Source organism: Geotrypetes seraphini, chromosome 18, assembly GCF_902459505.1.
Source record: "Geotrypetes seraphini chromosome 18, aGeoSer1.1, whole genome shotgun sequence".
NCBI classification, from domain to species: domain Eukaryota; kingdom Metazoa; phylum Chordata; class Amphibia; order Gymnophiona; family Dermophiidae; genus Geotrypetes; species Geotrypetes seraphini.
Window position 1 is genome coordinate 19,297,237 of NC_047101.1, and position 18,470 is coordinate 19,315,706.

The 18,470-nt window shown below is 43.3% G+C and overlaps 1 protein-coding gene across 1 annotated transcript; it reads left to right on the plus strand.

Moving 5' to 3' along the window:
- Nucleotides 1-4,611: 4,611 nt before the first annotated feature.
- HAND1 (heart and neural crest derivatives expressed 1) lies at nt 4,612-8,311 on the plus strand. Its single transcript, XM_033927743.1, has 2 exons — nt 4,612-5,361; nt 7,664-8,311. Exons 1-2 carry the CDS (start codon nt 4,867-4,869, stop codon nt 7,760-7,762), a joined length of 594 nt encoding a protein of 197 aa, XP_033783634.1. The 5' UTR covers nt 4,612-4,866; the 3' UTR covers nt 7,763-8,311.
- The last annotated feature ends 10,159 nt before the right edge of the window (nt 8,312-18,470 follow it).

Genomic DNA, 18,470 nt, shown 5'->3' on the forward strand with positions numbered 1-18,470 from the left:
TTGGGTCGTGGCCCATTGTTCCAGCCCTGAGCCACCCAAGTGTCCGATATAAACGGTCCTTGGCTTTATAAACAGCGAAAACATTTGTTCTTGCAAGGATGTGTTATCAGGGGTGTGCAATTGAAAGATACATATCTTAGTCGGACAGACGGTGCCTAGAAAACGTCTGACGCTTTTTCCTCCTCCTTGAACAGAAGGCAGAGACAGAGGAGCGAGCTGGATGCACTTCTTTGTTTGCAAATCTTTAAGTTCATCTTATCAGGTGTCCAGTTGATTTTTATTGCTCCTTCTGGCTCTGTTTGCTAGAAAGACAAGCCAAGGGGGGATTTTTTTTTTTTTTTTTTAATTTATAGAGGTTTGGGAGGCTCAGTGAAGTGTTTCAAAGGCGTCCAGCTGACTGGAAAGGTTAGATTCGAAGGGACAGCAGTCTGCCTGCGCCCCACAGACCCTACACACCAGATACCCCTATATATATATATATATATATATATATCGCTTACTTAAGAGTTGAGCTTTAGAATATCACCCCTATAATGCTTAACCCTTTCAGGACCATAAGGATCGTAGGCCAATTTTTGTGGTTTTAACGACATTTTTATGGTAAAAAGGGCTTCCAGATGCCAAAAAATTGATTTTTTTGTGAAATATCATTATTTTTATTTAAAAAAATCACACTTCTGGCTTATGGACAGTGTGGCAAGTGAATCTTCTCGTCAATCTGGCAACGACGCTAATGAATGAATGTCGGAACCAGTTTGTTTACATAAAGGCAGTATCCTATGGAATCCGTACATATCAAATTTAGAACTGTAGACTATCCCAATCAAAATTGATAGGATTTTAAAGTTATGGGACAAATATGTCCCTTGGTCCTGAAAGGGTTAAAGAGAGAAATATTTCTGCATTTTCTCTCTCATCTGTGTCCAGCCATATTTTACATATGCAGTTATGATTAACATTCTAAAAACATACATGTACAAACCTCTTGCTCTCTTTAACACGTGTAATAGCGGGCGCTAATTTGCCGGCCACGCTAGCCGCTACCGCCTCCTCTTGAGCGGGCGGTAGTTTTTCAGCTAGCGCGAGCTAAAAAGCTACGTGCAATAAAGCCGCTAACGCGGCTTCGTAAAACGAGCCCTCAATGTACATAAGAATCCCGTATATTGCAATGTTGAAATTAATTATTAGGATTCGACATCCATAAATATTTCCCGTTAATTTCTCTCATTCTCTTGCCCTCCTTAAATACACTGCAGGATCCCCTCCTCCCCCCCCCCCCCCTTTATATGCGAATGAAAAAAATATTAAGACGTTTGCCCGTCATTAAAATGCTTGGAAGCAAGTTTTCTTCTTGGTAGACAAAGCCGGTTTAACCAACCTTCGAATATATGCGAACTTCAATGCTTTTGCTCCCTTGTGCAGAACCCAAGCACTAAAAAAAGGAGATCTTATTATTTGCTGCAGAAATAAGGCATAATATGCTATTATTTAAACTAATATTTTCTTTTTTAAATCTTTATTAATTTTCAAATGTTAACAGTGCCATACAATAAAATTTCAAACATAAACACTACACAGAACGCACTTTAAATACACAAATAATTCAAAAACCAATCATTTTCACCTCCCTCCTCCTCATAATTAATAAAAGAAGAAGTACCTATTTAATTTCAATAATATAGATCATTAAGTATAGCAAACTAATAATACATTCCACTCCCCCCACCCTGGATGTGTACGGAAGTCAAATAAAAGGAAAATTTTCATCAACTACCATTAAGTTGAAAGCCACTGCAGGTTAGGTATTGAGTAATTCTTGCGGCTCGTTAACGCTGACGCTGGAAGTTTAGGGGCGAATTTATCAATGTCTGTTACTCTTAAAATGGGTTATTTTACCATAAGTCATGATATGTTAGCACAAGGTCCCATTGCATAAAACGAGTCTCTGTGCTATAATAGCAAGACTTGGCTTTTAACCGTAAACATTGATAAATTCTCCCCTTATGGCTTTGAAAAACTTAAGTGGGAAAAGGATATTTTTCCTGTTATTTATTTGCAGTCTATAGCAATTATATATATCAGGCCAATAAACTGATGTAAAATAACAGATGTTGTCAACAGTATATAAATCCTGGAATTTTCTGATTCGGTACATTTCAAAATTTGGGAAATGTGGTTATGATGTATTATTTATTATACGGTGGATACAAATTTAAACTCGCATTTAAAATCTTTAGAGGGATCACCAATGCAATTGCTAACACAACATAATGTCTACATAAGTTCATCTTGTAGCGAAAGACTGGAGCGTTCTTTATAATTCAAGGTAATATAAAGAAATAAAACAAACAAAGACCCAAAGGAAATAAGGCGATATCTTTTTTTTTTATTATTGGACTAAACGCTTCTTATGATGAGCTTTTGAAGGTAACCCTTCTTCTTCAGATCAGAAATTCAAGAGACTTGTTTTTGAACTGCTTGTGATAATATATTTTACAAAATTCTTCAGCAATTAAGGATTGTTAATCTGTCTTTTCAATTAGAGAAAAAAGAAAAATCCTGTCAAAGCCGCTTTAAACACAGACATACAAATGATTTTACAGAAAGAAAGTTTTCTACGAAAGCATTTAAGTTTTCACTTAGGGCTCCTTTTACTAAGCTGCGGTAGCATTTTGAGCGCGCGCTAATCCCTGCGCTACGAGGAGAAACTAATGCCAGCTCAATGGAGGCATTAGCGTCTAGCGTGCGCAATTTAGCGCAGCTTGGTAAAAGAAGCTCTTACTCTAGGGTTTCCCCCGATAAAATACACCACCTTGTTTCCTAAAAGTGTTTAAATATTCCCGTAATGTTTTAGTTTCGCGATATATACTTTTGGGGTAACTGAATTCGGAGGGTTTTTAAAATATGCAGTAGGCTTTTTTCCGTAACAGGTGAAAGTATGATCATATTTCACGTGAAAAAAATACACAGACCGACAGATTATAGATGTCCGATATCGTATAACGATCTCTAAAAATAATGTATTATTTAGAAATTAAACAAAAACCAAAGGAAATAAGGTAACATCTTTTTTTCATTGGACTACCTCAATGCATCTTATGGCTAGCTTTTGCGTTAGTCCAATGAAAAAAAGATGTTACCTTATTTCCTATGTTTTATTTCTAAATATTACCTTGAAAAGTGGACCAACATGGCCACCACACCATTTCACTAAAAGTAATGTAAAATGCAATTGTATTTGAAAAAGATTATTGTTGCGGTTAAAATGAAAGAAAATACAGATTGATAAATATATAGGTTGCATTTATTTTTTTCCATTTATTCATCGCATAGATGCATATTTGAAAAGTTAACTTAAACATACAACAAATACATTATGTTTGCCTGTTATTCCTGGCTATTATATCTATATTGTGAATAATTTTTTTTTTTTTTAAAGTCAGTACTTTTTATGCAATTGCCTACTCTGAGGAGAATGACCCAATCCTCTGGTTTCAAAGATAGCAAACAGTTTTATTTCATGTTCAATACATTTTTATTAATTACAACAATAATTATCATACACAAAGCAATTTTCAACAATTATTATAATAAAAAATACAGAACATATGTATGATGACATTGACAACATCAAAAATAATATACAAAAAATGTCATCTAAAGAGAAAAAGCAGTAAGGATAAATAACATATAACATAGGACTTATAACATATAACATAGAACATGTAAGAAATTAAAGATCTAATATTAACAGTTGGATGTTATTTGGGGTTAAGCTATGTTGAATAAGTGGTTGCCCTGTTTTATCAAACAAGTGGAAAAAGTGTTGGTTTTTTCAGCAGCAACTCTTTCATACTTAGCAGGTATGCACGACATATTCCACCATGTAATAAATTCCACTGCACGGGGTGTCTTTCCAATGCTGAAAAATAGTTTTTAATTGCTAATGCTAGCATTATGCCAAGTAATTTTGCAAAGCTTTTATTTTAAAAATGGCTTCAAACCATAATATCCCATTATGACAATTTGCAAGGTCAAAGGCTCTTTTTATTCGCTCTGGCTCTGCAGACGGGTCTCCCAGCACTTTTTATATCATATCACACTGTTTATTTAATGCCCATCCTCCTTTCCATCTGCTTTTTGGTATTTCATTACCATCGCCTTACCTTGAAGAATCAGCCACAAATCTATGTCAGTTCTCCAGGCACTGAATAAAGAGAACACTTTTTTTTTTTTTTAATATAGTCATTATTTTTTTCTTCTTTCATTTAAAATACATCTTAATTGTCCTGCCCCCTTCCACAACAGACAGCCAAGGTGAAGTATCTGAAAACATTTTATTGGGGAAAAGCAAAGAGAAAGGTGTGTGAAAACGTAGAGCAAACAAATGTTTGAAAGCCCTGTAAGACAGCTGTGGGGAGGGGGGGGGGGGGAGAGTAGGTAGTTTATCTGCCCTCCCTTTGGTATCGGCTCCTCTCCTCCTCATTGGCTAGGGAAACAGTTTGGCATCAAGATCCCTGAACTATATAAACCTGATGTGGGAGACTTGAGTAAGAAGAAAAAGCCTCGTCAGACTGCTGCCACTGACTGAACAAGCCGAGACGTGTAAGCTCAGGTCAACAGAGACCCCCGACCCCCAACCCCCCTCCCCAACACACTTTTTTTTTAAATGGCAACTTTTGCGGCTGCCTTTTGAACTGAGCTGACGTGAAGACATTTCAAGAAGCTGCGTTGGCCAAGGAGAAGAAGCTTTTCCACGCATCCAATGGCGACCTCGTACTAGGAGGAATTCGAAGATAAACCGAGGGGGGAACGGTCCGGAGAGATTCTCGATTTTCTCTCGCTTTCCAGAGAGGCCAGTAGACCATGAATCTGGTCGGGAGCTACCAGCACCACCATCCCATGCTGCACGAGCCTTTCCTCTTTCCCGCCGGCTCCAGATGCCACCAGGAGAGACCCTATTTTCAAAGCTGGCTCTTCAACCCGGGGGAGATGTCCCCCGAGTTCGCCGTCCAGCCTCCCTACAGCCCCGAGTACGGGGCGGCGGGGCCGGTCCCGAGCCACGGCAGGCTGGAAGCCCTGACGGGTCGCCTGGGCCGGAGGAAAGGCGCAGGGCCCAAGAAAGAGAGGAGGCGGACGGAGAGCATCAACAGCGCCTTTGCCGAGCTGCGGGAGTGTATCCCCAACGTGCCAGCCGACACCAAACTGTCCAAGATCAAAACCTTGAGGCTGGCGACCAGCTACATCGCCTATCTGATGGACGTGCTCGCCAAGGACACCCAGGCGGGGGAAACGGAGGGGTTTAAGGCTGAGCTTAAGAAAGTGGACAACAGGGAAGGAGGCAAAAGGAAACGAGAGCCGGTAAGAAGGAGCAGCTTATTCGAGAGCAGTGGTCTCCAACTCAACCCCTTTGGATCTGTAGGTCCTTGGAGGAGGGCCTCAGAAAAAAAAATAGTCAATGTCTTATTAAAGAATTGACAATTTTGCATGAGGTCGAACTCTTTATAGTTTATAAATCTTTCCTTTTGGCCAAGTCTTAATAATAATATTGTCATTTATAGCTAAAGAGACATATGATCAAGAAACTTTTATTTTACTTTTGTGATTATGATAAACATACCGAGGGCCGCATGTGGCCCCCGGGCCACGAGTTTGAGACCACTGTTCTAGAGGCATGGCTATTTAAGGTGCAAACTGAAGTCAATCTTTAGAAAAATCAGTGGTCATTATAGATATTTGCAGAATTTCAGCCCAGGGTTCTTCTCGCTCTTCTCTTTTTTTATTAATACGTAACTGAGCTTTGGAGCAGTAAATTGCTGAAGATTTCCCCCTCTCCCCCATTAACTATTCTACAAAATACAGTTTTCAGTGAAAATTTAAAAAAAAGCCATCCCAAAATAAAAAAAAACCTAAAAGAAATTTTTTTTAAGTGTTTTATGATAACACTTATGTCTCAAATATATTTATAGAGAGAGTGTTCAGTCTTCTGCAAACAACCCCCCCCCCCCCAAAAAAAAAAAAAAAGAAAAAGAAAAATGCTCATCTCTCAAATATTAATACTTATGTATAAAAAAAGCTTTGGCCAGCACACCAAACCAGTGGCTCCGAAGAGCGAGCGCTTTAAATTAAAAGTCGGTTGTCTCGCCAGTCGTGCTGCATTAGGTCTGCTTATTTGGTGTGTTGTCCTTTTGTATCGCTCTCTGTCCTTACTTGAAAAGTTGGGGACATTAGTGACGACACCTGCGATTGAGATATAGGCTTGCTGGAGTCTCCGAGGGACTCCCCTTTTATTTTTTGCTCTCTCTCTCTCTCTCCGAGAGACGAGTGAGCATCACACACAACGTTGTTTTTAGGTTTATCTTTAGAATTTTGAGTCCAAAAAGCTGCCACCAACTGCAAACGAAGAGCCCTTCTCCAAAACTCACCAGGTCCAAAAGCCGCCCCCTATTTTTTCTCAAGGCTGCAGCCGATGGACTTGAGTGAATTTTGCAAAAGCGCTCTTCCATTTGTTTCGTGGCTCTCTCAAAATACGGGGTGCGGGCGATTTAGGGCTCCTTTTACTAAAAGGTGCGCTAGCGTTTGTAGCGCACGCAGGAGATTACCGCGCGCTACGCTTCTAGAACCAGCGCCAGCTCAATGCTGGCGTTAAGGTCTAGCGCACGCTATTCTGCCCGTTAAAGCCCTTAGTGCTCATGAACTCGTATTGTCTAGGAGAATCTGCCACTGGGTGTTATTACTCAAGGCGATTGCTAGTTTTGCTGTAGGATATGGACGAAGTCCTAAATTGACGGGTTTTTGTTTGTTTTCCTATAACAAATTGCATGAACATATTTAAATTCCCCAATTTATACGGATCCCGATGTTGATTTCTGCATCTACAGATGTACTTTCTTGATAGAAGTGTTTTTTAGATATCCATTTATGTATGATTTCTTATTAATCTTTCAGCTAATCCACTCATCTTCCAATGTATTTACCGAGAGATTTTTTTTCTGTTCTTAATCAAAATGGTAGTTGGTTATATGAAAGAAATATATTTGGGTTTCTGTTTATTAAAATACTAAAAAGGATCCAAGCGGTTTACAATGTACATTCATTAAGAAAAGAAAGCCATTCTGTTTCATTTTCACATTGTACAAAACACAGTAAACGTTTTCACGGGTTTCGCCGGGAATAAAATATTTATCTTGTCTATATTTGGAAAATCATTTTGACAGTCACTTAACTAACACTTAAACCAAATGTACAAAAAAAAAAAAAATGGTTGATGAAATTTGCCAGTGGAGGGGCCTGTTTAGCTCATTGGGTCACATGAGAACCAAAATGTGTATAATCGAGTCATAATGAGTTACAACTTACCAACAAAAGCACATAATTATGAGTTTACAATACCATGTAATGCATTCTTTAGAGTACTTTTTGCAAATGCCAATCAGATTTATGATCACCACCATTGTATTAACATTTATACACAAAACTCATCATATTTACGATATTCATAAACATAAGGCTTCCATCAAACAAGACTAACTTCTGATGTACAAACGGATAATATTCTCATTTTATTTTTTAAGCACATACTAAAAAAAAATAAATAAAAAAAAATATATATATATGTTTTGTTGTGGCTGTATTTTAAAATCGATATTCTTCCTTTTCTCAGAGCGAAGTTTACTCCGGTTCTATAGGCCATGGCGAGAAAAGGCTGAAAGGAAGGACAGGCTGGCCTCAGCAAGTTTGGGCACTTGAACTAAATCCCTGAGCAAGTATTAAAGACTAAAAGATATAACCTGAACTCATTTTCCCCTCAAATATGTTTCGAGTCCTGTAGAAAAGGAGGAGAAATATTTGAGCGCGCACTCTTCAGGCTGGGAGTCGTTTTCACAATTATTGATAATGTGCAATGTAGTGTTAAAACATTACTTTCTGAAAATGAAACGCAGTGCGGTGGAGCCTGTAGTGCGAGGCCCTTGATCTGAACACGTCTGTACCCCGTTTATCTAATGCATTTCAAGTAGAGGCTTAATCCTGTGGCAAACGGTGAATCCATCACACCGACTGGGTCATTTTCAATAAATATTCGGGAACCTGCAAACAAAACCACCACAAAGCAGCAGAGGGAAACCAATACTTTAAAAAAAAAAAAAAAGGCCCCGGCCCATCTTATTTAGTCCACATCAGCCATGATTTGAAACAGATCTATTGTGAAACTGATTTTAGCCATTCCAATTCCACCAAGTATGATTTTTGTTTTGCTCCTTGAAAAAAAAAATAAATTTCACGCTGTATTTTATATGGGAAAACTTCAACACAACTTAAAAAGAAGACATCAAACATGCGAGAGAAAAGAAGGAGCAATTAAGGGGGAAACCAATGTAATTATTTCCTGTAGTTTATAGATTTCTTTTTTCTCTGTACTTCCTTTGTTGAGGGTCTGGTTCACTTCTTGGTTGGAAGGGGAGTCCACACAGCGGATTTGCAAATGTTTTTTTTTTCCTAGGGTCCCCAATTTCAGCTACTTTGATATTTGTTAGGAATTGGTCCCCTTAAAATTTTTTTAAAAAATTTTTTTAACTTTTAAGAGGTTAAAGTAGGTAGTAAGAAAACTTTTTTAAAAACAAAATGTAAATAATAAAACTTGTTTTTGATTATGTTGAAAATGTTTTTAATGTATTTAACTACCTAAAAGTGTGCATTTAGCAAATTTACTGTAACGTTTTCCTACCTCATGTGTATGACCACTTACTTCCCCAAAGAACAAGTTGCCAAGACAAATATTTATAATGTCTAAAAAATAAAAAAAAGTTTTATAGAAAGAGACTTCAATGCTTTACCTTTTTGCATCAAGTCCAAGCTGTCATTACTACTGCAAGCGAAACGATTCATTTTTCAAGGCACAGTGAATATGTGGGGAAGGGATTTTGAATTTCACTCAGGCCTTTTTTTTTTCAGGTGTAGCTCAAGGCCACTTACATTCAAGTCTGACAGGTATTTTTCGTTCCCTGGAGAGTTTACAATCTATGGCGGGGGTGGGGGTGGCCAACCAGAGTCCTTCAGGGACGCAACCCAGTCCAAGAGTTCCACAAAGAATAGTTAATATATACAAATAAAATTATATATATTACATTTAAAAGTGAACTTGCATTGCCAGTGGCGTAGTGAGGGTGAGAGGCACTCTGCCCCCATCTCTGCCCCCACCACTTCTTCCCCTCCCCCACTTACCATATGCGCCCCCTTCTCCATACCTCTAGTTGCTCGCAGCAGTCATCGTGCTCCTCGTGACCCTGTCGGCTCTTCCTCCGATGACACTTCCTATGTGTGGCACCCGGAAGTGACATCAGCGGGAGAGCCGACGGGGTCGCGAGCAACAACTTCCACTAGAGGTATGGGGAAGGGAGGGGGGGTGTGCACATGGAGGGAAAGAAAGGGAAGAGGGGGCGGAGAAGAATTGGGGTGTCAGCGACCCCCCCAACATGGCGCCCGGGGCGGACCACCACCTTACCCCCCCTCCCCATGCCACTGTTCCTGGCTACTGCACCATTTTACACAAAGAATGAGATTGACCTTTGTAGAATGGAAGCAGTATTTGCAAATCCATTTCATGGCTTTTCACTGTGGAAACCTTGAAAACCCAACTGGATTGTGATCCTTGAGGACTATGGTTGCCCAGCCCCGATCTGAGCTGCTGTAAAATCTGGATTTAAAGGGCAAGCTAATGGATTTCCTGCTGCTAAGAGGCATTTTTTTTAAGGGCTTTACCAGTTTTATTTATTTAAAAACCTCCAGCCTGCTTAAGACCGAAGCAGGTACCATAACAAACGTACTTAATAAAAACCAACATTGAAACATTCTTCACAATAAAACAAATAAATCATTCAGTAATCACCTAAAAATCAATATTCCTCACCCATTAAAAAAACACAAACGCTTCTACAAATAAAGAAGTCTTCAAAAGCTTTTCTGAATTGCTGTATATTGTTGTCATCCTGAAATAGCCATAGCTCTTATCAATTGATAAACACTTCACTACCACAGATCTCAGTGGAGGATACCAGGGTATTCCAAAATGTAATTGCATGTCCTCTATACCAGTGGTTCCCAACTCTGTCCTGGGGACCACCAGCCAGCTGGGTTTTCAGAATATCCCTAACGAATAAGCATGAGAAAGATCTCTTATATAATAGAAGTGAGAGGTATGTAAATCTCTCTCATGTAGTAGAGGTAGGTTATGGGAATAGTCAGGGACCACTTCACAGGTCATAGGCCTGATGGGCCGCCGCAGGAGCGGACCACTGGGCGCGATGGATCTCTGGTCTGACCCAATGGAGGCAACTTCTTATGTTCTTATGTGCAGTGGTGTACCAGGGGGAGGGGGGGCGGACCGCCCCAGGTACCAACCATGAGGGGGATGTTCCCGGCCTTGGAGTCACGGCCCAGCCCCAAGGCTCTGGGTAGCCTCCATGGCCCAGCATGTTCCCAGCCTTCTCGTTCGGTCTGATGCCCGTTTACCATCCGCCAAGCTGAAAAAAAAAACCTGCCAGCCTCGGCAATGATTCCCCGGCTCCCCTTCATGCTTTCCGCGTCTTTCAATGATGCAACTTCCTGTTTCCGTTCAGGTGGATTGCGGCAGAAAGAAAGCAGGAAGGGGAGCCGCGAGCAACGTGGCAGAATCGCTGCCGAGGCTGGCAGTTTTTTTCAGTTTGACGGAAGGTAAAGCATTGGACCAGCAAGGGTTGTTACTAAAAATATTTTTTACATGGTAGGTGTGTGTCAAAAAAATGATGGGCCCCGGGTGTCACGGGGTCCAATGGCTTGCCATTCACTGCATTTCTTGGTTTCACTTGTCTTAGATTTTTGCCTAGGGGTCCTTTTAAGGTGCGCTAGCTGATTTAGCATGCGTTAAAGATTAGTGCGCCCTAAATGCTAAGGCATTTAGAGCACCTTAATAAAAGGACCCCCTAATTTGGTATACAGTACATTCTTTCCGAGTTTGTGGCAGCTTCCTCTCAGCTGTAATTTACAGGCAAAGTTATCCCCCTGTTTTCAAGAGGGAGAAAAACTGGCATGCATAATTTACTGCAAAATCTCTATTTACCCTTTATTTATTTTTAACTGGCTTAGAAATGATTCTGCAGATTGCTGCAGGTTTTTCATCTTGAGCCTTCTTCAGGGTGTGAGCAATGAAGCATAAACAGAAGGGCCCAATATGCAAACTTTGAGAAAGATGCTCAAACGGTCTTTTTGAAAATTTAGTAGGACTAAGGCCTGGATTCTCTATAGCAGGGATAGGCAATTCCGGTCCTCGAGAGCCACAGGCAGGTCAGGTTTTCAGGATATCCACAATAAATAGGCACGAGATAGATTTGCATCTCAAGGAGGCAGTGCATGCAAATAATCCCATCTCATACAAATTCATTGTGATAACCTGAAAACCTGACCTGCCTGTGGCTCTTGAGGACTGAAATTGCCTACCCCTGCTCTATAGTCGAGGGCCCCTAAGCACACAAGTACACTGGGCCCCCTGCCCCGCCCCACCCCACCACGCACCCAGGCGGAAACAGGAAGCTGCGTCAGAGGGAAGCTTTGGGCAAGCAGCACCGCTTGCACAATTACAGTTCCCGTTGCATTTCTTACCCGCGTTGCTTGCTTGTCTTACTTTCCGTCGATGGGGGAGGGGGCTGCATTGCCGATTGGGGGGGCCCACGTTGCCGATCGATGCTGGAGGGGGCCCATCGCTGTTTGGAAAAAAACTATGTTGATGCCTTCCTTCATCAGGCCCCTCTGACCATTTCGGGCCCTAGGCACGCGCCTACTTGGCCTATTGGTTAATTCTGCCCTGTCTATAGCAGCGTTTCTCAACTCGGTCCCGGAGTACCCCCCTTGCCAGTCAGGTTCTCAAGATATCCACAATGAATATGCGTGAAAGAAATTTGCATATCACGGAGGCCGTGTATGGAAATCAAGTTTATGCAAATTCAATGTGGCTAGCCTGAATACCTGACTGGCAAGGGAGTACTCCAGGACCGACTTGAGAAACACTGTTCTATAGGGTGCCAACGTTGGCGGCTGCCGATTGTGTGCCATTCATGCAACAGTGCCCTATAGAGAATTGCATCTCTGTGAAAGATAGAAACAGACGGCAGAAAAGGGCTATAGCCCACCAAGTCTGCCCATTCCAAATACCCGCCCCCTGGTTTCACTCCCTTAGGGATCCCATGTGAATATCCCATTTTCTCTTAAAATCTGACACGCTGTTGGCCTCAATCACCTGCAGTGGGAGTTTGTTCCAATGATCCACTACTCTTTCGGTGAAGAAGTCTTTTCTGGAGTCGCTATGGAACTTCCCTCCCCTGATTTTCAGCGGATGCCCCCTGGTGGTCGAGGGTCCCCTGAGGTAGAAGATATCTTCTTCCGACTCGATACGGCCCGTGATGTACTTAAACGTTTCAATCATGTCTCCCCTCTCTCTTCGTTCCTCAAGTGAGTACGGCCTCAGTTTATTCAGCCTTTCTTCATACGTGAGATCCTTGAGCCCCCAAGACCCTCCTAGTGGCCATTCGTTGAACCGACTCGATTCTCAGCACATCCTTCCGATAGTGTGGTCTCCAGAATTGAACACAATATTCCAAGTGAGGCCGCACCATGGATCTGTATAGCGGCAGGCAGATAAGCGCAGGCCAGAGTTTCCCGGGCCTACATTTCCAGTGCCTATCTATGCCATGAATCATGCCTACATAGGCACTTTACAGCACCTAACATCACTTCTGGCATTAAGTACCATAAAGTACCTATGTAAGTGCGATTCTGGCACCTTTTATTTTTACCAAAAGGCCAAACAAACCTAAGTATGCCAAAATAACAATAAATACTACCAAGCAAGAATTTGGCAGAAAAACTTCAAATCCCCTTTCAAGACCGACATGGCACTCAATCAAAAAATGATTTATTTAATGTTTAATAAAAAGGACTAATCAGTATGGGCCAAAAAGTTAAATAATACATACATAATACTTTTACAGCCCCAGGCAGGAAACTCCTAGGTGACTAGCACCAGGTTGATAACCTAAATAAGTCCTGCCCTGTACATCATCTGGTCCTGTGCAAAATGCATACAAACTACCAGTGAAAAGAAGGAAAAAAAAAAACAAAACGGTTCAAAAACCCATCCCCTAGTGAGAAGCTAATCAAAAAGTTTAAAAAACTATCAAAAGATATCAATGTCCACAAAAACAATAATGTTTAAATAGTGTTGTCAGAAACAAATGTCCAAATAATAGTAATCAAATAACTTATCTGGAACAGATTCTTGTCACAGTTCGGAGTTCCAGATAAGTTTTTTGATTACTATTATTTGGACATTTGTTACAATATTATTATTAAGACTTGGACAAAAGGAAAGATTTATAAATTATAAAGAGTTTTACCTCATGCAGAATTGTCATTTCTTTAATAAGACTAACTATTTTTTTCCGAGGCCCTCCAAGGACCTACAAATCCAAAATGTGGCCCTGCAAAGGGTTTGAGTTGGAGACCACTGGCTTACAGGGATCATAGGAAAGGACCCTCATGCTAATGACAACATTACTCCATGCAGTGGTGTAGCAGGGTCAGTTGCACCCCTACCCTGCCCTTTCTCCACCCTGGCTCCTTCCCGACCCCCTCCCTGCCGCACGTGCGCCTTCCCTTCCCACATACCTTTTTAATTTTCCAGGCATACACCGCACCCGGGGCAAACTGCTCCAGTGCTGTCAGTAGAACTTGGAGCTGCTCTGTGTAGAGCAGCTGAATTTTTTCATTGTTTGGTGACTGGAGATGAGACTCGAGTCTATCACAGCGATCCTAAATCCAACATGGAGTCAATGCAGAGGAAACACAAGTCATTCCTACCCCCCCCCCCCCAAAAGTTCAAGACAGAAAAATCTGCAAAGTCATGGCAACTGTCTTCTGGGATGATGGACTTTTGCTTCTGGAGTTCATGTCATACGACGCAACCATAACCGGGGAGAGGTACAGCCAACACATTGAGTGCAAGTGTATCTGTGTGTGTGTGTGTATAAACAGAGCATTAGCATTGGCAAGTAAAAAGACAAATTTACTCCTACACCTGGCAAATTCTACACAAAATCTGATTTATATAGAAACTTTAAGAAGGAGTAACAAGCCAGCAACAACTCCAAAAGCCTCAAAAGCAGCTCTCTGTAATTAGGGTTGCCAGATTTTCCAGTCGGAAAATCTGGACCCCTAGACCTGCCCAAAGGCCCCCCCCATCCCCGTCCTAATCTGTGCATGCATCACATGGCATCCACACGCGCGCAGATTTCCTTCTTGCCCGAAGCGATTTGAGGAAGCTTTTCAAAACCCGGATAAAGTGCTGGGTTTTGAAAAGCCGTCTGCACCCCCGACACGTCTGGAAAAATCTGGACGTCTGGTAACTCTTATCTGTAATGGGCTACTGTGTCAAATGCCAGCAAACCCATTCCTGAACAATCCCGATAACCTGGGCAATGCAAGGGAGCTCTTATACCTCCGTCACATTTATAATACACTAGAGTTTAGGCCCGTTACATTAACGGGTGCTAGAATAAATGTCTGTCTTTCTGTCTCTTTGCCTGCCCCCTGTCTCTTTCTTCCTTTCTTTCTGTCTCTCTCCCTGCCCCGTCTATCTTTTTTTCTGTCTCTCTTCCTTTCTTTGTCTCTCTCCCTGCCCCATCTTATCTTTTTTTCTGTCTCTCTTCCTGTTCCCTGTCTCTTTCTTCCTTTCTTTCTGTTTCTCCCCCCCCCTGCTGTCTTATCTTTCTTTCTTTCTCTCCCACTGTCTATCTTTCTTTATTCCCTTCTTTCTATCTTTTTTTCTGTCTCTCTCCCTGCCCAGACCCTCACTGAAGCCGCCTTCCAGCTGTGCCAGCTAGATCCCTTGCCCTTTCCTCAATTCAGCTGTGGCCAGTTACCCGCACACACCTGCCTAGCTACAGAATGGGCAAATGTGTCCAGTCTCCCTTTTGAACCCCATTTGCTCACCCTTGGTGCTGGATCGCCGCCTGATGCTGCTCCACAGGAAGCTCGCGAACTGCTGGGCCATGGCGAGCCAAACCGAGCCCCAGCGCGCACTTCTGCACTCCTCCGCGCTTTCACTTTCTCCGGGGCAGGGGGGGAGGGCTCCTTTAGCCCTCGCTTGCCGAGGTACTGGTGGCCCACCCCATCCATGTATTCTCTCACTCCTACCTACCCTCCAAATGCCTGCTTCTCTCACCCACCCAAAGCCTCTCTCTCTCTAGTGGCTATCCCATGTTTTTCTTCTCCTCACCAACCCAGGCCCCAACTCCAATCCTAACTCCCCCACCCAAATATCATTCTCCTCCTTGTCAGGGGGAAGTGCTGTGGCAGTGTCATGCAATCGATCTGCCTTTAATTTCTAAGGTTGGGACATGGTGGTAGACGATGTTGGTATTGGTGGAAGGTTGAAGACAAAAACTGGCCACATTGTTTGGACCCCTTTTAAATGTCCAACACCACAGCCTCCAGCTGCTTTTCGCTTAATAATCATGTCTTCAGGATTCAGCAGACTAAACTCGGTATTCTGTTACTAAGTCTGCAATGACCTTCATGATTTTTTTCTATGGGTTACCACTTTGGGGGGGGGGTCACAGCCACGGACATCGGGGGTTTTTGTTGCTGCTTGGGGGGGGAGAGAGAAGCCCTGCCCTTCCCTCCCGCAACCGGAAGTGCCTCTTTCCCCCTACGTGCCAGCGATTGTTTTTTTCTTTTGGTTTATTTCGGCAGACAGAGACAGAGAGAGAGAGAGCGGGAGTGGCCACCATGGTGATCGCCAGGGGCTCTGGACTCGCAGCGTCGGCAGCGGTTGGTGAGTGGGTGGGGGGAGGGGGGAAGCTCCAGAGACACAACCGCGATCCTCACCAGGCTCCTTTCAAGCGGTGTCGGCAGCGTTTGGTGAGTGAGGGCGGGAGGGGGGAAGCTCCAGAGTGTTCCCTGCCACCGCGTTCTAAAATAGAATCCGGCCACGGATCAGAAAACACGGCGGCAGGGATCACGAGACCCTAAGTGCGCATGCGCGCTTAGGGTTTTATTATGTAGGATTTAAGAAGGACGATTATACAGGAAGATATTTCAGGCAACTTTTTTCTTATACAGTTAGGTGCTCTTTTCTTTCTGCGACAGCCAGACCGCCAGTGCCCCCTCCTCCCTTAAAGTGGTGGTCCCTATTTTTAGCATGAGGAGCCATGTAAAGCAGCTGCAGAATCTCTCTTTTATTTGGGATGGCTGGGAGGAGGGAGCCCACTGATTTTTTTTTTTTTTTTGTTCCTTAAGGCAAACTATAATTACATAGAAACTCTCTGAAATCAAATGAGGGGCAGACTCGCAAACTAAATTCTGCTTTTAATGCACTTGCTAAACCGGTTCAGCGTGCAGGTATTTTAGTGGTGGATCATCAAAACGGTTTACCGAGGCCTTTTCCAAGTTTCCGATACTACCAAGCAAATGTTCATACAGTACTAATAACATCGTTGTACCACATTTGCAGCCAAAATTTACCAACATTGCCTTACTTTCTGAAGAGTGCCGATTGGCTCAGGCACTGACAGGAAAGTAAGGCTCGACAGCTCAGACCCTTCCCCCCCCCCCCCCAATGCAAATTAAGAAAGTAAACAAGCAAACAAACCCCAAAGATCGGCAGGAGAAAGATGCCCACTCTCTCCTGCCGCATTGCACAATCACCCCACACTGCTAAATCCCCCACAGCAGGAGAGATGCCCACTCCCAAGCAATGCCCCCCACCCAGCAGGAAAGATGCCAACTCCCTCCCGTGCCAAGCAATGCCCATAGACTCTCCCCCTAGCAGCGGGAGATATGCCCACTCCCTCTCGCAGCTGCCAAGCGACCCCTCACCCAACACCCACCCCTGACAGGAGAGATGCCCACTACCTCTCGCCACCATGCAATTCCCCCCACGCCTCCGATGACTCCCCCTGCCCCCCTATCTTGCTTATGATGACTGGGCAGAGGGATGCCTACTCCATCCAGCTAGCAGGCCTGCCTGTTCAAAATAGCGGGCCTTACCTTTCCCGGTGCATCCTGGGATGCATCAAGGAGGAGCCTAAGGGTCCAATTTGCCCAGGTTGTTTAAGGCCCCTCCAATAGGGCCCCTCCAATAGGGCCAACTTATAAACTGTTAACCTCAACCCCTAATCACAAACCATGAACACACTATTCAATTTACGGAATATTTCTACTTCTGTGCAAGCAGCTTGGCACTTCTTGGCCTGCAGCACACATACTGTCGTAAACATTATTAATGTTACCAGATGCACACTGCTATACTCTTAATTCGTTGTATGTACAGTTTCTCTTTATTGTATTTACAGTTTCTTTATTGTATTTACAGTTTCTCTTTATTGTATTTATTGTATTTACAGTCTCTCGTTTTGTAAACCGCCTAGAAGTCGCAAGATTGCTGGCGGTATATAAGAATAAAGTTATTATTATTATTATTAATCAGAGCCTTAGGCCACTCCTCGGTGCATCCCAGGAAGAGAAAGGCCTCCATCTAGCCATCATAAGAAAGGTAAGGGGGCAGATGTGGGGGGGTTGTTGAAGGCACAGGGGTGTCGGGGTAGCGGGAGTGGGCATCTCTCCTGCTGCTCAGGGGATGTTGGTGGGAGGTGTGCTGCTTGGTGGTGGGTGGGAGTGGACATCTCTCCCACTGCCTTGGGGGAGGGGGGTTAACAGAGTCAGGCGATTGTATGACGTGACAGGAGAGAGTGGACATCTCTCCTGCTGCTAGGGGTGGGTGTGGCATTGCTTGGCGGTGAAAGGGAGTGGGCATTTCTCCTGCAGCCAGTATGGGGATGGCAGGTGGAGGGGGGATGTCGCTTAACATCAGCGGCAGGAAGGAGTAGGCATCTCTCCCACTGCCTTGGGGGGTGTTGGGGGGCACTGCTTGGCAGCAGGAAGGAGTGGGTATCTCTCCTGCTGCACAGGTGGGGGGAGGTGAGGGGTAGCAGTGTTGGGTGATTGTGCGACACAGCAGGGGAGAGTGGGCATCTCTCTTGATGCTGGGGGGGGGGGTTGCTTGACTTTGCCACGTGGTTCAAATTGTTGTCACGTTGCTTCTATTGCTTTATTCTGCGCATGTGGCCATCGCTATCACCAGCAATGGGCACATGCAAATTCAGCGCATCTTCACTACTCTCCGCCAGCCTCATTTGCACGAGCGCTTTTTGGAGAATGACTCATTTTTAAAATCGCTACAATAACGGCTGCAACAGTGGCCGATTGGCTTTTAAGAATTTATCCCTGATTGCCTTGTTTATTTAGGAATTAGGGATCCAATTTGGACCAGAACTCGAACATAGTCCACTTCTCTCCTAGTCAGATGTTCAAATGTACATCCAAGCTGATCAGAACCAGAAGCATATGGGCTTTTCGGTCAAAGGCAAAGTATCTGACTGCAC

Bases quoted from the DNA above. Each gene is read 5' to 3' on its own strand.
- HAND1 (XM_033927743.1), top strand. From the start codon at position 4,867: ATGAATCTGGTCGGGAGCTACCAGCACCACCATCCCATGCTGCACGAG. The intron at 5,362-7,663 runs GTAAGAAGGAGC...TCCTTTTCTCAG, and splicing joins GCAAAAGGAAACGAGAGCCG to AGCGAAGTTTACTCCGGTTC.